General features: G+C 47.7%; 1 protein-coding gene across 13 annotated transcripts in view; it reads left to right on the top strand.

Moving 5' to 3' along the window:
• Positions 1–24010, top strand: part of LOC135238676 (receptor-type tyrosine-protein phosphatase kappa-like) — a 164375-nt gene that overhangs the window by 58257 nt on the left and 82108 nt on the right. For all 13 annotated transcript variants that reach the window (XM_064306819.1, XM_064306815.1, XM_064306822.1 and 10 more), the window contains exon 4: positions 18297–18378. In XM_064306819.1, coding sequence (XP_064162889.1) covers positions 18297–18378 — 82 coding nt within the window. The remainder of the gene's footprint in view (positions 1–18296; positions 18379–24010) is intronic.

The following is a 24010-nucleotide window of genomic DNA, read 5'->3' as shown; positions in this document are numbered from 1 at the left end:
TGCTGGGCTCAAACTCCTCTGTGTGCTGGGCTCAGACCCCCTCTGTGTGCTGAGCTCGGACCCCCTCAGTGTGCTGGGCTCCGACCCCTCTGTGTGCTGGGCTCTGACCCCTCTGTGTGCTGGGCTTTGACCCCTCTGTGTGCTGAGCTTTGACCCCTCAGTGTGCTGGGCTCAGACCCTTCAGTGTGCTGGGCTCAGAACCTTCAGTGTGCTGGGCTCGGACCCCTCTGTGTGCTGGGCTCAGACCCTTCAGTGTGCTGGGCTCAGAACCTTCAGTGTGCCGGGCTCAGACCCCCTGCCGGTCCCTGCCGGTCTCAAATCATTACCCTGATTTCACATGTCCCAGCTATGATGGGCCAGCCTTCTAATGAAGATAATAACACACAAACCCACACAAATTTCAGGCGTTTCCCTTTACGTGAGTAAGCACTCAGACCTCACCAGTTTGCATAAAGCCCCTTTCCTCTCATTCTAAATGGGTGGAAAAGTGCAGAATATATAAGAATGTGTACGTCAGTACATACATTAATTACTAGTGTGCTTTTTGGATAAACATGTCAGAAAGAATTATTAATGTGTTTGCAGTGTGATTGCTTGCTGTCCTAGATTATTAAATAGCATGAGTTAATGGATCTCGGGCCACATGTATGAATGTGTAAACTGGTTGGGGATTTTCTATTTTTTATTTTGTGTTTTGAAGCACTCATGAATTCAACATTAGAAAAGCAGTCCGTTTGATTAGCATTTAACGATCACTGTAAAGTTGTATTTACAAGCGCATTGATTAGCTGTCTGCACACGCTCAGTTTCATGGGTCATCTGAAATTGGGGAGATCATGTTTGGTCCAATGGCAGAGTTAGACATCATTGATTACAATACAGTAATTACTTATATGTGTAAAATTACCATATGTGTGCTCTTCATATTCATTGCAGCACATGCACAGAAACAAAAATATTTACAAATATTATTTCTGCTGGAAGAAATAAAAAATATACAAATTTTAATCCTGCCAACACTACAACCGCATATGTTTTACAAAAACACTCTGAGAAGATTTACTCTCTCCTCACTGTTTTCTAAAAATACATTTCTGGAAATATAATGCAATATAAAGTGTCCTTTGTCTGGAAATTAGCGGAAGTTTCTGGAAGGTTCCCGCTGCTGCTGTACCAGTCAGACCTGTCATACTGAGCTTTTAGTCAGAGAGCTCATTTCAGCTTCACTGATGTTTATGAAGTATAGCTCCACTGCCCGCTCTTTAGCGCTGTGCCAGCCAGAAAGTTCTGGAAGATTTTAGCACAGAATTCAGTGAGAAAGAGAGAAAACCTAAAGGACTGACCAGCTGCTCTGCAGGCTGACGCATGATTGGTCAGCAAGATAAGACAGCCCATAATACTAATCACACGCATGTTAATGTCATTAGTAATTTATCATAGCTGTGTGAATATTGATGGCTCATGGACAGTCTGATGTGCAGAGAGCAGTGTTCAGGGACAGTCTGTATGTGCAGAGCAGTGTTCAGGGACAGTCTGTATGTGCAGAGAGCAGTGTTCAGGGACAGTCTGTATGTGCAGAGCAGTGTTCAGGGACAGTGTGTATGTGCAAAGAGCAGTGTTCAGGGACAGTCTGCATGTGCAGAGAGCAGTGTTCAGGGACAGTCTGTATGTGCAAACTAGTGTTCAGGGACAGTCTGTATGTGCAGAGAGCAGTGTTCAGGTACAGTCTGTATGTGCAGAGAGCAGTGTTCAGGTACAGTCTGCATGTGCAGAGAGCAGTGTTCAGGGACAGTCTGTATGTGCAGAGCAGTGTTCAGGGACAGTGTATGTGCAAACTCGTGTTCAGGGACAGTCTGCATGTGCAGAGAGCAGTGTTCAGGGACAGTCTGTATGTGCAAACTAGTGTTCAGGGACAGTCTGTATGTGCAGAGCAGTGTTCAGGGACAGTTTGACAGATCAGTGAGGGAAACTAAGGCATGAGCAGTGTTCAGGGACAGCTGATGTGCAGTAGCAGATGTATCACGGGTACAGTCATGTATATAGCTGTGGAACATTGATGTCAGGACAGTCTGATGTGCAGAGAGCAGTGTTCAGGGACAGTCTGTATGTGCAGAGCAGTGTTCAGGGACAGTCTGTATGTGCAGAGAGCAGTGTTCAGGCCAGTCTGTATGTGCAGAGAGCAGTGTTCAGGGACAGTCTGTATGTGCAGAGCAGTGTTCAGGGACAGTGTGTATGTGCAGAGCAGTGTTCAGGGACAGTGTGTATGTGCAAACTCGTGTTCAGGGACAGTCTGCATGTGCAGAGAGCAGTGTTCAGGGACAGTCTGCATGTGCAGAGAGCAGTGTTCAGGGACAGTCTGTATGTGCAAACTAGTGTTCAGGGACAGTCTGTATGTGCAGAGCAGTGTTCAGGGACAGTCTGTATGTGCAGAGCAGTGTTCAGGGACAGTCTGCATGTGCAGAGCAGTGTTCAGGGACAGTCTGCATGTGCAGAGCAGTGTTCAGGGACAGTCTGTATGTGCAGAGCAGTGTTCAGGGACAGTCTGTATGTGCAGAGCAGTGTTCAGGGACAGTCTGCATGTGCAGAGCAGTGTTCAGGGACAGTCTGTATGTGCAGAGAGCAGTGTTCTGTGTTTATATGCTTCTTTAGATAGTTATATATAAATGTTCAGAACCAGGTCTGCTTTTATTAGCTTCATCCAAAATATTGATCTTGTTTTCCAGAGCCAGGTGCAGACTAATTCCATCATTTTGTCCCAGGGGAAATGGAACAAAAAGCTTGTCAGTAAGGTCCCAAACGTTTCACCAAAAGATCCTGTCTTCTTCATTGTAGATATCCATACATGTATAATGCTGATGTTGGCTTCACATTTACATGCTGCTGTGTGAGATTGGCTTGCAGGGTCCCCTTGCTCATCAAGCTGTAAACATCATGTAGACAATCTGCTCCTCCTGAAGGAGTCTTCTTTCACTGATTTTACTTCATTAACACAGGCAGAAATGTGCATTATTGATTATTGATTTGGCTCATAATCCTTCAGGGCGGGAGATTTGTGTGGTTTCAGCGGCTTGATGTCCAGACGCCGTGGTTACAGTCAATCTTCTCGTCTGGTTGAGGAGCGGGGCGTACCTGCCGCGCGGAGAGGCTGCTCTTCTCCCACTGAAGGGCAATCGCTCTATTGATCAGAATTAGGAAACAATCCATGTTAGTAAGCCAGAGTATTACTTTTCAGCTTCAAAACATGTTTTCATCTTTTGGAGCTGCTCACTTCATCACTGTCAGGCTCTCTGCAGCACTGGACCGAGGCACACTGTAATAACCGCGCTCTCTCCGCAGAGACCGCTCTCTCGGAGATGTGCAGCCCGCGGTGAGAGATTGAAATTGATCGCTCAAAGCGGAGAGATTACTCTCCAGCTGAGAGTGATGTATTTCGCTGGGCTGTGAGGGACAGGAATCGAACCCTCGCCCAAATTCCAAATATTTAGTTTTAATAGCTGCAGCGGCAGAGAGGCGTCTCACAGCAGGAAGTTAAAGCACAATGCGCCTCTGTTGGAGGAAATGATTTGGCTCTGTTCTGTAAGGTGCGTCAGAAATGATAAATGACATTTCACTGCTTCCTCGGGGAATAAATACTCTTCTGGTGTCTCATTTATAAGGACTATAGCTTCTGTGTGATGAGTTACCCAGGCAGGGCTCATACACACACACGCACACACACTCTCACACACACAAACACGCACACACACACACACACACACACAAACACACTCACACATACATACACGCAAACACAAACACATGCATTCTCTCACTCTCACACACACACACGCACACACACACACGCACACACACTCTCACACACACGCACACACACTCTCACACACACAAACACGCACACACACACACACGCACACACACTCTCACACACACAAACACGCACACACACACACACACACGCACACACACTCTCACACACACAAACACAAACATGCACACAGACACACACTGTCGCAAACACACACACACACATACACACACACACAGACACAAACATGCACACAGGCACACACTGTCGCAAACACACACACACACACACGTACGCGAACACACCCACACACACACACACACACGCACGCACACAGACACACACAGACACACGCAAACACAGACACACAAACCCGCACAGACACACACACATGTATTCACACACAAACACACACAGACACACACATACACAACACACGCATGCTGATACGCATCTAACTATCTATCTATCTATCTATCTATCTATCTGAAGGATCAAGGTTCAAGGTTATCTTTATTGTCCCACTAGGGGAAATTCGTTTTGCAGCCAGGGTTCACATAAAGACAAAAAACAAAAGGACAACATCACGACAACATCAACATAATTAAATCACTGAGCTAGTGCAGGGAAATGGAAATTCATGCCTGTGCAAATGTGCAAGTGTGCAAATGTGCAAGGGTGTGCACATTTGTCGTGATGTTTTTCCTTTTGTGTATATCTATCTATATACACACAAAAACACAACAAATACACATGCACACACACACACACAACTCATATACACACACAATTATGCATGCATGTGTGCGCGCACACACACATACACAAACACAAATATGCATATACATGTGGATTACTGTGGATGATAATTATTATGGACAATAACAACTGTGAACAATAGTAAGTGTGGGTGATAGTTAATGTGGGAGGTAGTTACTCTGGGTGATAATTACTTAGTGTGGGAGGTTACCAGAATGATGGTTACTCTGGGTAAAGATGACCCTGGGCAATGGTTACTGTGGGTAACAGTAACGGTTGTATGTGCCATGGTACCAGTGGCTAATGGTTACTCTTCTATCCGCCTGCAAGCACTACAGTCTCGCAGAGTGTAGGAAACGACACCTTCCCTGGAATGACCTCTTCTGTGTTTAGACTGGGAATAGAGTATGTGGGCGGGCCAAGGTCTGTTTGTGTCATAAATGTAGAATGGTTTTTATTCTTAAAAGTATTTTATTAGAAATTAAGCCCTAAACCAAAACTGTAGCAGATCCCGCCCACCTCATTTATCATTTTATCATTTATCACTGTTTATCATTAGTTTAATTAACACTGGAATCAAATATGACTCATTTGAGTTTAACCTGCAACAAAGACCTGTTGAGTCCATAGGACAGGGGTTATGAAATATTTTTATGAAATGTCTTTATTGTTCACTGTGTTACACAGAGCTAGACCCACATAAACACACACATTGCATCTAACTGCGTTTCCTGCTGATACTCATTACCCATTCACTTTACACACACATACACAAACACTCACAAACATACACACACACTCACAAACATACACACGTAGACACACACTCACAAACATACACACATATACACACACACTCACAAACATACACACACACACTCACATGCACACACACTCGCATACACACTCCCCCACTCACACACACACTCACATGCATACACACACACACACACACACACACACATACACTCACATGCACACACACACACACACACACTCACAAACATACACACATAGACACACACTCACAAACATACACACATATACACACACTCACAAACATACACACACACACTCACATGCACACACACTCCCCCACTCACACACACACTCACATACATACACACATACACACACACTCACATGCACACACACACACACACACACACACACGCATACACTCACATGCGCACACACACACACACTCACTCACATGCACACACACACACACATACACACATACACACACACTTGTCTGTTGCTGATACACATTACCCATTCACTCTATCTCAGACGCAAAACAACAGCAGGCCGCAGGTATTATTGATGTGGATTAATCCCACATCAGTACTAATGATGCTGTTACAGTCTTATTAATATCGCATAACAAAAGGGTGAATAATTGTGCATTCATTTCATTTGCTTTGTTCTGTTTATATAAATCAGTTGTATACACTGAAATACTATCCCTGGAGGTGTAGCACATTCCCTACACACTTACCTGTACGTCACATTCCCTACACACTCACCTGTATGTCACAGTCCCTACACACTCACCTGTACGTCACATTCCCTACGCACTTACCTGTGAACCACACACAATGTGCTACATCCCAACTGTGAGCATCTGTGTTATCGTCTCTGTTATCTGACTGATATATATATATATATATATATATATATATATATATACAGTACTGTGCAAAAGTCTTAGGCACCTGTAAAAAAATGCTGTACAGCTAAGGTGCTTTCAAAAATAATGAAATGAAAGGTTATAAATATCTAAAAAAATAATATAAAGAGCAGTAAATACTTAAAAACTAAATAAAATAAATGTTTGTTGTGACCACCCTTCACCTTAAAAACTACATCAATTCTCTTAGGTACACTGTCTGGCAGTTTTATAAGAAAATCGGCTGGTAGGTTGTTCCAAGTATTTTGGAGAACTTGCCACAGTTCTTCTGCAGAATTTGGCTGTTTTGCTTGCTTCTGGCTCTCTAGGTAATCCCAGAGACCCTTGATCAAGTTTTTATCTGAGAAGTAGTCTATTACTTAAAATATTACTTTATTTAACAAAATACAAAAATGTATCTGTAAAATTTCATTTTTTGGAAAATTCATGTTCGGAAAGCTCAAATTTGCCCTTTTCTACTGACACACTAATGCAGAAAAGAAAAAATAAATATCTAAGACCAGATATATACTATACATTATATTTAAAAATCTAGGGTGCCTAAGACTTTTGCGCAGTACTGTATGTATACTGTATATATATATATAAGTGCCTCTCCCTCCCCAGGCAGGATATGTGTTTTCCCAAGCGCAGTGAGGATGAGTGCACTCTTTAGAACCTGCCTGTCTGTTTCACACACATCGTTTACAAGCGCAGTGAGGCTGAGTGCACTCATTAGAACCTGTGTGTCTGTTTCACACACATCGTTTACAAGCGCAGTGAGGCTGAGTGCACTCATTAGAACCTGTGTGTCTGTTTCACCCACATCGTTTACAAGCGCAGTGAGGCTGAGTGCACTCATTAGAACCTGCCTGTCTGTTTCACACACATCGTTTACAAGCGCAGTGAGGATGAGTGCACTCATTAGAACCTGTGTGTCTGTTTCACACACATCGTTTACAAGCGCAGTGAGGCTGAGTGCACTCATTAGAACCTTTAGAACCTGTCTGTCTGTTTCACACACATCGTTTACAAGCGCAGTGAGGATGAGTGCACTCATTAGAACCTGTCTGTCTGTTTCACACACATCGTTTACAAGCGCAGTGAGGCTGAGTGCACTCATTAGAACCTGTCTGTCTGTTTCACACACATCGTTTACAAGCGCAGTGAGGCTGAGTGCACTCATTAGAACCTTGTGTCTGTTTCACCCACATCGTTTACAGCGCAGTGAGGATGAGTGCACTCATTAAACCTGCCTGTCTGTTTCACACACATCGTTTACAAGCGCAGTGAGGCTGAGTGCACTCATTAGAACCTGTGTGTCTGTTTCACACACATCGTTTACAAGCGCAGTGAGGCTGAGTGCACTCATTAGAACCTGTGTGTCTGTTTCACACACATCGTTTACAAGTGCAGTGAAGATGAGTGCACTCATTAGAACCTGTGTGTCTGTTTCACACACATCGTTTACAAGTGCAGTGAAGATGAGTGCACTCATTAGAACCTGTGTGTCTGTTTCACACACATCGTTTACAAGCGCAGTGAGGCTGAGTGCACTCATTAGAACCTGCCTGTCTGTTTCACACACATCGTTTACAAGCGCAGTGAGGATGAGTGCACTCATTAGAACCTGCCTGTCTGTTTCACACACATCGTTTACAAGCGCAGTGAGGCTGAGTGCACTCATTAGAACCTTTAGAACCTGTCTGTCTGTTTCACACACATCGTTTACAAGCGCAGTGAGGATGAGTGCACTCATTAGAACCTTTAGAACCTGTCTGTCTGTTTCACACACATCGTTTACAAGTGCAGTGAGGCTGAGTGCACTCATTAGAACCTTTAGAACCTGTCTGTCTGTTTCACACACATCGTTTACAAGCGCAGTGAGGCTGAGTGCACAGAACCTGTGTGTCTGTTTCACACACATCGTTTACAAGTGCAGTGAGGCTGGTGCTGGTTCTTGTGAAGGCAGTTTAACTCTCAAATTTTCATTTGGAATCAAGTTGCCATGGAACAATAGTTTAAAAATAGAGTTGTTTGTGCTTCCTAAATTTTTGGCAGTTTCTTTCCACTTCTTCTCTTAAAATATGAAGTTCTGAGATAGAAAATTTGAGAGTCACATCCTGCACCAGAGAAGCAAGGCGGCCAATTTGGCATCCTGCTTCTCAAAATCACCATAGCAACCATCTGCAACTCTTTAAATACAGCCTCGCATTGGTTGTCTTAATGCAATAAGCTAATTTACATACAGGCTCTCATTGGCTCTTCAAAAAACAGTAATCCACTTTGCATACTGGCTCTAATTGTTTGATCTGATACAGTAGTATAATTTACATACAGGTTCTCATAGGCTGTTCTAATGCAGTAATCTGATTTGCACAGAGGATGTCATTGGCTGTTCTCTAATACTTACTGTAACTCTAACTTCCATACAGGTTCTCATTGAGGGCTGTTACCTGCATGCCAATGCACCATAAGCCCTTACGTTTGCAGTGATCATTGTAATGATGTGCTGCTTTGCACTGCTTTTCAGAGTAGCCCCCACAGCGCCCTCTGTGGACACGCTGTGAATAAATATGTGGTGTGTTGTGAGGCTGTGGGGGTGATGGATTCTGGGTGCGCAGCGCTGTCTGTGTAATTGATCTTTCATATTTTCACACTGAGATCTGACAAACGCTCTCGGTCCTCAGTACGTCTGCTGAAAATGGAAAGCTGAGTTATTGGGGTGGCCCGCTCTGGCAGACCACAGAGTGCTTTACTGCAATGACTACGCTTCCTATGAAAAGCACAGGCTCTTCTACGCACATTTTATTTGACCAGAGTAACATTGATGTGGGGTCAAAAAGGTGTACTACAGTAGTACACACACACACACACACATATATATATACAAATGGACAAACACACAAGCACACATACATATACACAAACACACACACAAATGCATACACACACACCTATATGCAGAAACACACACACGTACATATACACAGTCACACACACAAATACATACACATCTGTACGCACAAAGACGCACACATACACACCCAAGAGAACACATACGTATCCACTGACACACAAATACATACACACACCTATACGCACAAACACACACACACAAACACACAGACATGCACACATACATATACACACATACGCAAAAACACACACATACTCACACACACACGCACACACACACACACACACTCATACTCAGTAGATTCCCTTCTGCTGTGGATGTTACTTTATTGATCTTCTCTTTGTTATATCAAACTACTCCGTTTTGTGTTTTTCTTTCATTTGATGAATTGAAAGACCGTCCCTGCGCTCTCAAGCTCTTTCCATTTTGCGTTGGGTTAGTGAAAGTGTCACAGTCCCAGTCGGAACCCCCCGCAGAGGAAGACGGGGGAGGAGTGCATTGATCCATGCCTTCATACCATGGCAGAGATTTACATTAGAATGGGCTGATTTCCATTCCACAAATGCGGGCCAGTTTTATTCTGCAAATGTCAGAGGCATTAAGAGCAGAGCTCTCTCTGTGCGCAAGAGGCCTATCCCTGAGCGGTTTAGCGCTGCGTCAGCGTCTCCCTGCGTCTGCGTCTCCCTGCGTCTGCGTCTCCCTGCGTCTGTGTCTCCCTGCATCTGCGTCTCCCTGCTCTGCATCTGCGTCTCCCTGCGTCTGCGTCTCCCTGCTCTGCGTCTGCGTCTCCCTGCGTCTGCGTCTCCCTGCATCTGCGTCTCCCTGCTCTGCATCTGCGTCTCCCTGCGTTTGCGTCTCCCTGCTCTGCGTCTGCGTCTCCCTGCGTCTGCGTCTGCGTCTGCGTCTCCCTGCATCTGCGTTTGCGTCTGCGTCTGCGTCTCCCTGCATCTGCGTCTCCCTGCTCTGCGTCTGCGTCTCCCTGTGTCTGCGTCTCCCTGCGTCTGTCTGCGTCTGCGTCTCCCTGCTCTGCGTCTGCGTCTCCCTGCTCTGTGTCTGCGTCTCCCTGTGTCTGCGTCTGCGTCTCCCTGTGTCTGCGTCTCCCTGCGTCTGTGTCTGCGTCTGCGTCTCCCTGCTCTGCGTCTGCGTCTCCCTGCGTCTCCCTGCTCTGTGTCTGCGTCTCCCTGCGTCTGCGTCTCCCTGCTCTGCGTCTGCCTGCGTCTCCCTGCTCTGCGTCTGCCTGCGTCTCCCTGCTCTGCGTCTGCGTCTCCCTGCTCTGTGTCTACGTCTCCCTGCGTCTCCCTGCTTTGCGTCTGCGTCTCCCTGCGTCTCCCTGCTCTGCGTCTCCCTGCTCTGCATCTGCGTCTCCCTGCTCTGCATCTGCGTCTCCCTGCTCTGCGTCTGCGTCTCCCTGCGTCTGCGTCTGCGTTTCCCTGCTCTGCATCTGCGTCTCCCTGCTCTGCGTCTGCGTTTCCCTGCTCTGTCCCCATTCTCTCTGCGTGCTGGAGATCCGCTGAATGTTTGAAATGCTGCACTGACCTGCTCTCCCGGGTTCCATCTCCAAGCCCCAGGCCATATCTGAAGCTTTTTACCCACAGTCCTTAATGACTGTCAGGAGAACCATTACCTCATACAATTCATTTAAAAAGAATATATTCATTTCTCTTTATCGTAATGAATTGCAGTCACCTTTTTTGACCCTCCTGAGCTCCTGTACTTCACTCTTTTCTGAGTGTGATTATGTTATGAAAGTGTGGATAAGTCACCGCTATCACCATAACAACAAGCGGAGAATGAAAGATCAGCCCATCTGGCTTGCTTACATGACACACCTGCACACACACCTGCTACAGACCCAACACACACCTGCACACATACCCGCTACAGACCCAATACACACCTGCATACAAACCTGCTACAAACCCAATACATACCTGCACACATACCTGCTACAGACCCAATACACACGTGCACACACACCTGCTACAGACCCAATACACACCTGCACACAAACCTGCTACAGACCCAACACACACCTGCACACATACCTGCTACAGACCCAACACACACCTGCACACAAACCCGCTACAAACCCAATACCACTGCACACACCTGCTAACCCAAACACACTGCACAACCTGCTACAGACCCAACACACACCTGCACACAAACCTGCTACAGACCCAACACACACCTGCACACATACCTGCTACAGACCCAACACACACCTGCACACACACCTGCTACAAACCCAATACACACCTGCACACACACCTGCTACAGACCCAGTACACACGTGCACACACACCTGCTACAGACCCAACACTCACCTGCACACACACCCGCTATAGACCCAATACACACCTGCACACAAACCTGCTACAAACCCAATACACACCTGCACACATACCTGCTACAGACCCAACACACACCTGCACACAAACCTGCTACAGACCCAACACACACCTGCACACATACCTGCTACAGACCCAACACACACCTGCACACAAACCTGCTACAAACCCAATACACACCTGCACACACACCTGCTACAGACCCAGTACACACGTGCACACACACCTGCTACAGACCCAACACTCACGTGCACACACACCTGCTACAGACCCAACACACACCTGCACACAAACCTGCTACAAACCCAATACACACCTGCACACACACCTGCTACAGACCCAACACACACCTGCACACATACCCGCTACAGACCCAATACACACCTGCATACAAACCTGCTACAAACCCAATACATACCTGCACACATACCCGCTACAGACCCAATACACACCTGCACACAACACCTGCTACAGACCCAATACACACCTGCACACATACCCGCTATAGACCCAATACACACCTGCACACACACCTGCTACAGACCCAACACTCACCTGCACACACACCCGCTACAGACCCAATACACACCTGCACACAAACCCGCTACAAACCCAATACACACCTGCACACATACCTGCTACAGACCCAACACACACCTGCACACAAACCTGCTACAGACCCAACACACACCTGCACACATACCTGCTACAGACCCACACACACCTGCACCAACTGCTACAAACCCATACACACTGCACACACCTGCTACAGACCCATACACACTGCACACACACCTGCTACAGACCCAGTACACACGTGCACACACACCTGCTACAGACCCAACACACACCTGCACACAAACCTGCTACAGACCCAACACACACCCGCACACATACCTGCTACAGACCCAACACACACCTGCACACAAACCTGCTACAGACCCAACACACACCCGCACACATACCTGCTACAGACCCAACACACACCTGCACACAAACCTGCTACAGACCCAACACACACCCGCACACATACCTGCTACAGACCCAACACACACCTGCACACAAACCTGCTACAAACCCAATACACACCTGCACACACACCTGCTACAGACCCAGTACACACGTGCACACACACCTGCCACAGACCCAACACTCACCTGCACACACACCCGCTACAGACCCAATACACACCTGCACACAAACCCGCTACAAACCCAATACACACCTGCACACACACCTGCTACAGACCCAACACACACCTGCACACATACCCGCTACAGACCCAATACACACCTGCATACAAACCTGCTACAAACCCAATACATACCTGCACACATACCCGCTACAGACCCAATACACACCTGCACACACACCTGCTACAGACCCAATACACACCTGCACACATACCCGCTATAGACCCAATACACACCTGCACACACACCTGCTACAGACCCAACACTCACCTGCACACACACCCGCTACAGACCCAATACACACCTGCACACAAACCCGCTACAAACCCAATACACACCTGCACACATACCTGCTACAGACCCAACACACACCTGCACACAAACCTGCTACAGACCCAACACACACCTGCACACATACCTGCTACAGACCCAACACACACCTGCACACAAACCTGCTACAAACCCAATACACACCTGCACACACACCTGCTACAGACCCAGTACACACGTGCACACACACCTGCTACAGACCCAACACTCACCTGCACACACACCCGCTACAGACCCAATACACACCTGCACACAAACCTGCTACAAACCCAATACACACCTGCACACACACCTGCTACAGACCCAACACACACCTGCACACATACCCGCTACAGACCCAATACACACCTGCACACACACCTGCTAGAGACCCAATACACAATAAATGCCTGTGTGTGTGATATGTGTTTAAATGCCTGTGTGTGTGCGTGTATAATGTGTGTGTGTGTGTGTGTGTGTGCGTGTGTGTGTGTGTGTATAGTGTGTGTGTGTGTGTGTGTGTGTGTGTGTGTGTGTGTGTGTGTGTGTGAGTATGTATGTGTGTGTGTGATATATCTGTAAATGCTAGTATGTGGTCACACTCAAAGATCAGATAACAGACACTTCAGGGCTGTTGGTGTTTTTAATTGAGAGGTGAGGGAAGAAGTTGTCTCCATTAACCCCATTGTGTGCTGTTTGCCATTAACAGTTCATTGTTTTTACTCTTGAATGACTTTAGTAAAATCTTTAAGTATACTTTGAAGAAACATTGTTTGAATCGGTCTCTTTTATATGCAGAAGTGTTTTTCTCAGTTGTTGACCTGTGGTCAATGGGCTCAGTGACTTTCTGTATTATTAGCAATTAAAAGTAAAAGTGTGTTTTCTGTGTGTTTTACAGTAACAGCGGTGTCACAGGTGAGAAGGTTCTGCTCAGCAGAGAGACATCGTTTGTTAATCATCACTCTTTATTTAGAAAAAATCCAAACAAAACATCCATTTACATCTTTATTTACGATTAATTCTTAGGGTTTGTAGAAAACTCTAGTTAATATTTTATTCTAGTACTGTTAAAAATGTGAGTAAAATTGTCTTTAATTGCCATCAGTTTTTTTTAAATGATCATTTGACACTCCTGGTTTTCATCCTCATTATCTGCTGTTTATGTGTGCTCGTGAGCAGGGCGTTTGGTGGAAGATGCTTGTGTGATCAGCACACAGTGATATTGATGTTGACTGAACACAGGCACTGGATTTAGATCAGTGGACAGTTGGAACTCAGCATGATGTGATGCTACATGCTGTCTTTGCATAACCAATCACATCTCTCCTGCAGCGACTGACAGGCAGACTTGTGCCAGCAGCTCAATCAGCAGCTGAAATACTGTGTGCTGTCTGTCAGACTCGGGGTGTGTCAGGGGTTTCAGTCAGTGTCAAGCAGCAGGAGGTTGTTTCAGTGTGTTTAGGGGCGGGGTTTCAGTCAGTGTCAAGCAGCAGGAGGTTGTTTCAGTGTGTTTAGGGGTGGGGTTGTAGGGGGTGTTAGGGGCGGGGTTTTGCAGTGTGTTTAGGGGTGGGGTTGTAGGGGGTCTTAGGGGCGGGGTTATTGCAGTGTGTTTAGGGGTGGGGTTGTTGGGGGTTAGGGCGGGGTTATTGCAGTGTGTTTAGGGTGGGGTGTAGGGGTGTTAGGGGCGGGGTTATGCAGTGTGTTTAGGGGTGGGGTTGTAGGGGTTTAGGGCGGGGTTATCGCAGTGTGTTTAGGGGTGGGGTTGTAGGGTGTTAGGGGCGGGTTATGCAGTGTGTTTAGGGGTGGGGTTGTAGGGGGTGTTAGGGCGGGTTATTGCAGTGTGTTTAGGGGCGGGGTTGTAGGGGGTGTTAGGGGCAGGGTTATTGCAGTGTGTTTAGGGTGGGGTTGTAGGGGTGTTAGGGGATGGGTTAATACAGTGTGTTAGGGGTGCAGGGGGGGAACTAAAGCTGGTTGTGGGGAGGCTGAAGCTGTGTTGTGGGGGGGCTGAAGCTGGTTGTGGCGGGGCTGGAAGCTGGTTGTGGGGGGTGAGCTGGAGGCTGGTTGTGGGGGGGCTGAAAGCTGGTTGTGGGGGGGCTGAAAGCTGTTGTGGGGGGGCTGAAAGCTGGTTGGGGGGGGGGCTGAAAGCTGGTTGTGGGGGGCTGGAAGCTGGTTGTGGGGGGGGCTGAAAGCTGGTTGTGGCGGGGGCTGAAGTGTTGTCTGAAAGCTGGTTGTGGGGGGGGGCTGAAGCTGGTTGTGGGGGGGGCTGAAAGCTGGTTGGGGGGGGGCTGAAAGCTGGTGTGGGGGGGGCTGAAAGCTGGTTGTGGGGGGGGGCTGAAAGCTGGTTGGGGGGGCTGAAAGTGGTTGTGGGGGGGCTGAAAGCTGGTTGGGGGGGGGGCTGAAAGCTGGTTGTGGGGGGGGGCTGAAAGCTGGTTGGGGGGGGGGCTGAAAGCTGGTTGGGGGGGGGCTGAAAGCTGTAATGATGGGAACTCGGCGGGCTGCTCTGAAAGCGGTTATGCTGGGAAAGCGGCGTTTCGTGGAAAGCAGTGATTCACCTACGGCCCCGCCCACTCCATTCTTCCCCTGCCGCAGGTAGCCGGTACCTGCAGGTAAAGTGGCGGTCTACACGGCCCCGAGCTGGGCCAAATTGAGCAGAAATACCGCCCACCCCTTCCCCCCCAGCCCTGAAATGTGCTGGGCACTTCGGGAGAAAATTACACCACACATCGTGCTCCTCTGCGAGGAGGACCGCTAGTCTCTCGCCGCCATGTGACAGACAAGCAAACGCATCCCAGGAGCATCGGCACGCGCCCTGCCTCACCACTGCGCTAATTTAACATCTGCATGTGAACACTGCCGCGGATCAGGCTTAATGCGCTCTCTCTGCCAGCTCTGTACATACCAAACAAAGCCAACCTGGGTATGTGTGAGCCTGTTAAAGGGGTGGAGTTATATGTGTGTGTGTATGTTAAAGGGGTGGAGTTATATGTGTGTGTATGTTAAAGGGATGGAGTTATATGTGTGGATGTTAAAGGGGTGGAGTTATATGTGTGTGGATGTTAAAGGGATGGAGTTATATGTGTGGATGTTAAAGGGATGGAGTTATATGTGTGTGGATGTTAAAGGGGTGGAGTTATATGTGTGTGGATGTTAAAGGGATGGAGTTATATGTGTGTGGATGTTAAAGGGATGGAGTTATACGTGTGGAGTTATAAATGTGTCATGTTTAGTACTTTGTCACGTATCCGTTGAATGCAGTAACTGGCCAGAGTGTGTGACTCATAGACTTCAGCAGGTGCCTCCCTGGTGCAGCTCTGCCAGGCCTGTACTGCAGCCATCTTCCCTTCCCCTCCTGCCTGTTTCAGGGTCCTGTGCAGCCATTTGTCCCAAACATTACAGTCTGGTGCCCTGAAATGGGGTGGAGGGACTATCTATAAAATGTGCTGTAATTTCTATGTTACTCTTTCATAAAAGCTGAGAATGTGCACTTCAGCCACCTGTGAATAGTTTGATTACTAAGATTGTGTAGAACAGGGCCCAATCAAGAAATAAAAAAAGCCTTTGTCTGCAGTGCATGCTGGAGCAGACTCATGCAACGAGGATCGGTTGGTTTTGGCCTGGAGGCGTGTTTCTGTGCATATGAAGCTAAAACACAACTTAAACTCCCCTTTTTCATCAAATTTTTATTGCTTTGCTTGAGGGCAGAAATTGTAAACAGACTTGAGTCCAACATTGATTGCTGTCAAGACAAAACCAATAAAGCCTCAACTGCTAGAGATTCCCAGTTGTATGGAGCAGATCAATAGGCTAAGCATTATGACTAACTGAAAATGAGCTTAGAAACTAGAGCAGATGCTGTGCCTTCAACAAAAAAGTGCAGTTTTTGCAGTAGAGTTAGGGTTTTGCAGTGGGGACCCATTGCCTAAATTCCCCTTATTTATTCATAAAAGCAGGAGCATAATTACTGTTCCTCATCGGTCATGCGTGGCTCGTCCCTCCACCCTTTACAGGCCAGATCAGCTGCTCTTTCAGGCAAAACAAACAGAGCACAGCTCATTTCCAGCTCTGATAACTTGTAGCTAAAAGTAGTCGGGAACACTGTAGTGTCACATCAGGAATATAAATAAAGCGTGTGATTATCTGAGTGAGTGACGTGTACGTGCAGCTCTCAGACTGCATTCACAGCTCTGATAGAGGTGCAGACATCGCTGAGGCCACGGGCTGCTGCGGCTGATGAGGTAAGCATTTTGCTCAGGTGATTGTGTTCCTCTGTGCTCAATACGGGACACCTGGTGAACTTACTCACCTTCAGGGGGGGTCAGTCAGAATAAAGTGGGGAGCAGGAGGACAGTACAAGCCCGGGACCCCCCAACCCCCCTCCAAACCCCCCTGTGTAAAACTATTATTATTAATATTATTATTAATTACATTTATATAGCACTTTTCCAAATGCTCAAAGTGCTTTACAGTGAAGGGGAACTCACCTCACCCACCACCAATGTGTAGCACCCACCTGGGTGATGCACGGCAGCCATTTTGCGCCAGAACGCTCACCACACATTAGCGAAGGTGGAGAGGGAGAGAACATTTATTTAGCCAATTAAATCTGGGGATGATTTTTAGTGGCAAGTTTGCGAGTGCCAGATCTGGGATTTGGCCAGGACACCGGGGAACCCCCTACTCTTAGCGATAAGTGTCATGGGATTTTTAATGACCACAGAGAGTCAGGACCTCGGTTTAACGTCTCATCCGAAAGACGGCATCTCCTACAGCACAGTGTCCCCGTCAATGCACTGGGGCATTGGGGTTTTTTTATTTGTACCAGAGGGAAGATTTCCCACCAACAGCAGAGTGCATGGAGGTATGGCTGCAGCCATTTGTCAAAACTAGGACATGCAAAAGCAGTGTTGTGCACAGTGTGTAATGTGCAGTGCAGTAGGGACTGGGGTCTTTGGGGGGGTGGGGGGTTCTTTGGGGGGGGGCAGTGCTATAGGGTGTATGGTCTGTGTATGGTCAATAATTTGTGTGGTCTGTGTATGGGTGTATGGTCAATTAAATTAAAAAGCAGCAGGTATAGATGTCTGTGTTCACTCTCTGGCTTTACACAGTTTACCATTCCTGATGGTAGGAGCCATCTTCTCTTCACACAATGGCACACGAATGGTTTTATTAACAGAATTGTGGATCGATTCAGTTTCAGGAATTCAGAGCTTCAGAGGTTCAGCACTTTGAATGTCTCGCTGTTGATTTGTTTATTTTTTTTCTGGCACCCCCACCCTTGCTTTCACAGGTCATTTTTGAAGCAGAGGTGTCCAGCGAGAGGACTGGTTACATTGCGATTGATGACATCCAGGTCCTCAGCTACCCGTGCGGTGAGTAATTACTGCTGCTACTTACCCTGGTGCTGATGACTGCTCAGCCTGCAGAGAGGAGCAGGAACCAGCAGGAGAGGACAGCCTGAGCCTGGGGGAAATAAACAGGCTAAAACACCTGCACTACACACACACACACACACACACACACCTGCACCACACACTCACATATAACAAGATCAGAAACACACACCCACAGAACAGGCATGCAATCAGAGACATCTGCTGAACGATTACACACACATGCTTACTGAACAAGAGCTGCGAGCTGATGAATACTGACAAATGAGTTCTGAACCTTTCACCCCGTAGCCGTGGAGGGGATCCTCTGTGCGTATCTCAATGCAAAGCAGCTGCATCAGAGCCCAGGAGTCTGACGGAAGGACAGGTGTCAGAAAGGAGAGGTTCTAACTGTTCTCATGACGATCCCAGAGAAGGACCCCGTAATATTGAGGAGGCAGACAGACTGGTCGCAGAAACTGGACTAATATAGCACTAACACAAAGAGCACTAACACAGAATTTACACAATACTAACGCACGGCTTACAGTGTACTAACACACTGCTAACACAATGCTAACACACCACTTACACAATACTAACACACTGCTTACAGAGTGCTAACACACTCCTGACACAATACTAACACACTGCTTACAGAGTACTAACACACCCCTCACACAATAATAACACATTGCTCACAAAAGTCTAGCACACCACATGCACAACACTGCTCACACAATACTGACTCACCATTTGCACAATACTAAAATACTGCTTGCACAATACTAACACACTGCTTAAGTAATGCTAAGACACTACTTACATAATACAAACATGCTGCTTACACAATACTAACATTGTTTACAGTACTAGCAAACCATTTACACAATACTAACATGCGTCTTACACAATACTAACACCGTTTACGCAAACAGCATTAGCACACCACTCACACAGTGCTAACACACTGCTTACACAATACTAACATGTTGCTTATACAATACTAAGACACTGCTTACACAGACAATCCTAGCACACCAATTGCACAATACTAACACCGCTTACACAATACTAAACACCATTTACACGATACTAACATGTGTGATAGCACACCACTCATGCGATACAAACATGCTATTAGACACTGCTTGCAAATACTTACATGCTGCTTACACAATTCTAACACATGGCTTAAACAATACTAACACGCTGCTTACACAATACTTATATAAGGTTACACAATGCTAACACACTGCTTACAAAATACTAGGCTGTACTGTTATGACAGTGTGTTTATAACCCAGTAACAGCCAGCTGTGCTGGTTATGACAGTGTGTTTATAACCCAGTAGCAGCAGGATGTGCTGGTTATGACAGTGTGTTTATAACCCAGTAACTGCCAGCTGTGCTGGTTATGACAGTGTGTTTATAACCCAGTAGCAGCAGGATGTGCTGGTTATGACAGTGTGTTTATAACCCAGTAACTGCAGCCTGTGCTGGTTATGACAGTGTGTTTAACCATTTACTGCAGCCTGTGCTGGTTATGACAGTGTGTTTATAACCCAGTAGCAGCAGGATGTGCTGGTTATGACAGTGTGTTTATAACCCAGTAACTGCAGCCTGTGCTGGTTATGACAGTGTGTTTATAACCCAGTAACTGCAGCCTGTGCTGGTTATGACAGTGTGTTTATAACCCAGTAACTGCAGCCTGTGCTGGTTATGACAGTGTGTTTATAACCCAGTAACAGCCAGCTGTACTGGTTATGACAGTGTGTTTATAACCCAGTAACTGCAGAGGACTGTGCTGGTTATGACAGTGTGTTTATAACCCATTTACTGCAGCCTGTGCTGGTTATGACAGTGTGCCCATGAGTCTCTGCTGCTTTGAATGGCCTCTGTTATGAAGTCAGCCGTGCGGAATGAAAGAATAGTGTGTCAGATATACCTCTGGATGAAGCTTTCCACTCGGACAATAAAGCATAATAGTCAAATAAATATTGACAATATAACAAATTAAACATTAAATATAATCATGAGTATTATTTTATGACATCTGCTAAATGAGCTGGGGCCGTAGGCGGGGGGAGGGGGTGAGGTGTGTGAAACCGTGGTAACCAGTAGCAGCCCAGGCATGTGGGGGGGGGGGGGGCGTCTTACTGAAGCAGCCTCCTGAGTAGGACTGCAGTAGCCCTTTACTGTTCTGCCTGGCATGATTAGTTGTGACAATTAATTAAAATGAAAGAGGGGGTGGATGTAATGGCTGGTTACGGGAGCTCATGCACTTTAACAACTGCTGAAACGAGGCCCAGAGCGCTCAGCCCAGTCCCGCGCAGCGGGCGTCTGTGAGCCAGCATCTGCCTCGTTCTCATTGGACATGACAGCCGTGTGCAGGGACGCGTGGCGGGGGAACCGGCAGTCGCTCGCGGAGACGCGCGGGCAGGGAGGGTGGCCTCTGCTTCCGGCCACGAGCTTCGGCTAATTATGCGCCTGTCTACCAATGGCCTGATGGGTAATTGATGTCGTGCTTAACTGCAGTAATATCCCAGTCCACCCTTGTAGGTGTCGGTCCATATTTGTAACGGACAGGATGAGTTCTGCGGCACAAAATGGCCGCAGATCTGTGTGCATCTCCACTAGTCATGGCATGGCTGCGTCAGTCTTCATCGTTTCCACGCAGTCTTCGTCGTTTCCACGCAGTCTTCATCGTTTCTGCATGCTCCTCGTCCTCTGCACATGTTCCTCGTTTCCACACGCTGTTCCCAGGCAGCGCGGGGCAGAATGAGCCTGACTCGGTCCCTCTCCACACGCTGTTCCCAGGCAGCGCGGGGCAGAATGAGCCTGACTCGGTCCCTCTCCACACGCTGTTCCCAGGCAGCGCGGGGCAGAATGAGCCTGACTCGGTCCCTCTCCACACGCTGTTCTCAGGCAGCGCGGGGCAGAATGAGCCTGACTCGGCCCCTCTCCACACGCTGTTCTCAGGCAGCGCGGGGCAGAATGAGCCTGACTCGGCCCCTTACGCTGTCTCCAAAGGCCGAGGGTAAGAATGAGCTTGAACTGCGTATTCCCGTCCCCAGGTTCTCAGTAGCGGACGGGAGCCGAAAATGAGCCGATCTGGTCATCTCCAGCACGGCTGGTCGTCTCATGTCAACACAGTTCCTCGCAGCATGTATGCTCTGACTGGTCCTCGTTCCACACGCTGTTCTCAGGCCGCGGGGCAGAATGAGCCTGACTCGGTCCCTCTCCACACGCTGTTCTCAGGCAGGCAGAATGAGCCTGACTCGGTCCCTCTCCACACGCTGTTCTCAGGCAGCGCGGGGCAGAATGAGCCTGACTCGGTCCCTCTCCACACGCTGTTCTCAGGCAGCGCGGGGCAGAATGAGCCTGACTCGGTCCCTCTCCACACGCTGTTCTCAGGCAGCGCGGGGCAGAATGAGCCTGACTCGGTCCCTCTCCACACGCTGTTCTCAGGCAGGCAGAATGAGCCTGACTCGGTCCCTCTCCACACGCTGTTCTCAGGCAGCGCGGGGCAGAATGAGCCTGACTCGGTCCCTCTCCACACGCTGTTCTCAGGCAGCGCGGGGCAGAATGAGCCTGACTCGGTCCCTCTCCACACGCTGTTCTCAGGCAGCGCGGGGCAGAATGAGCCTGACTCGGTCCCTCTCCAGCGCCACGCTCGCTCCTGTTATTCAGTGTTAGGAGGGAAATGCGGCAGGTTTTATTCTGAAGGGACGAAAGGCTGCTTGTGAAGCCTGCAGACAGACCCGTGGACACGCAGCGAGCTGCTGAGGAGATGTCACACTGCTGGGAGCGAATCGCTGGGAGGATGTTTCTCTTAGAGAGGAAATAAGAGAAGATGTCACCGAACACACGGCAGTCTGTCCCGCCCCCTCCCGAGGGGACGTGTGATTTTTCGGGAGTGGGGAGTTCGCAGGAGCGCCCGGAGCTGTTGACGGCTTCTGTCGATGAAGCGCTTGGCAGCCACCTCATTTCCTGTCTGGCGTTAGTATGCCTGCTGGGATACCCGCCTCTTCCTCTGCAGTCCCACGGGTGCCCGGGGTCACAGGGTCACGGGGTCACCTGGCCCGAATCCGCCTCCTGCCCCCCCGACTGTGCTGATTATGAAAGAAGGCTGTGGTAAAGTTCGGTCACACCAGCGCAGGGCAGCTTTTCGGCCGCTAAGCACTGATTGGTTCTCCTTCTCCCGTTCACCTCCCCGTCGGGGCAGTCTGCACGGCTCTGTGGCCCGTTACCGCGGCTACAGGGTTCCGCTCGGTCTTTCCCGCCAGAAACACCAGCAGGGCCTCCTGTGTGTGTGTGTGTGTGTGTGTGTGTGCGCGTGCGAGTGCGTGTGCGTGTGTGTTGCACAGGGATCTGTCTTTATGAAACAGGAAGATTGTATCACTTTAGAAATGTGTTACACTCAGACACACACACTCACACATAAGTAAGTGTAAAATATGTGCTGGCAGTTTTGACTGTAGTGTTGAGTGTGTAAAATATGTGCAGGCAGTTTTGACTGTAGTGTTGAGTGTGTAAAATATGTGCAGGCAGCTTTGACTGTAGTGTTGGGTGTGTAAAATAAAAAGGCAGTTTTGACTGTAGTGTTGGGTGTGTAAAATAAAAAGGCAGTTTTGACTGTAGTGTTGGGTGTGTAAAATAAAAAGGCAGTGTTCAGTTGGGATTAAGTTGGTTGAAGGTGGTGATCCCAACAGATGATTGAGAAGCACACAGTGACCTCATAACAGATCATGTTTACAGAAAGAGCAAACAGGCGCATTAATGAGTGTGCTTTCATCTTTAAATACAAACGACAGAATTTTAATACTGGAAACCCTTAAATTTATTTATTTAATAAACCATTCTTAAAATCTATTTTCATTGTATAATATTAATTCATTATAATATTTCTGTACAGGGATGTATGTTTAGCGGTTACACAGAAGTAGGCTTATCCTGCATTCCTATGTCAGTATGCTTATATAGTCACACAAAGTGTATGCAGTCAGAGTTTTAACATCAGCTTTGCCTGATCTAGGGTAAGTAACGACGGATTCTCTGAAGCATTTTCCTGTAAAATGCATTTGCGCATTTGAAGGACCTGTTTTTAAAGAACAGGAGCTTATTTATGTTTGGGCATAGTCCTGGTGCTGTGAGAAGCATGTTCAGCTGTGTGCATGTTCACCTATAAGTGTGTTTACCTGTCAGTGTGTTTACCTGTAAGCATGTTCACCTGTGCGTGTTTACCTGTCAGTGTGTTTACCTCTAAGCATGTTCACCTGTGTGCATGTTTACCTCTAAGCATGTTTACCTGTCAGTGTGTTCACCTGTGCGTGTTTACCTGTCAGTGTGTTTACCTGTAAGCATGTTCACCTGTGTGCATGTTTACCTCTAAGCATGTTCACCTGTGCATGTTTACGTGTCAGTGTGCTTACCTCTAAGCATGTTCACCTGTGTGCATGTTTACCTCTAAGCATGTTCACCTGTGTGCATGTTTACCTCTAAGCGTGTTTACCTGCCAGTGTGTTTACCTGTAAGCATGTTCACCTGTGCATGTTTACCTGCCAGTGTGTTTACCTCTAAGCATGTTCACCTGTGTGCATGTTTACCTCTAAGCATGTTCACTTATGAGC

Source organism: Anguilla rostrata, chromosome 1, assembly GCF_018555375.3.
Source record: "Anguilla rostrata isolate EN2019 chromosome 1, ASM1855537v3, whole genome shotgun sequence".
NCBI classification, from domain to species: Eukaryota; Metazoa; Chordata; class Actinopteri; order Anguilliformes; family Anguillidae; genus Anguilla; species Anguilla rostrata.
The sequence above is the reverse complement of the archived record's forward strand: the minus strand, read 5'-3'. Positions and strand labels throughout refer to the sequence as shown.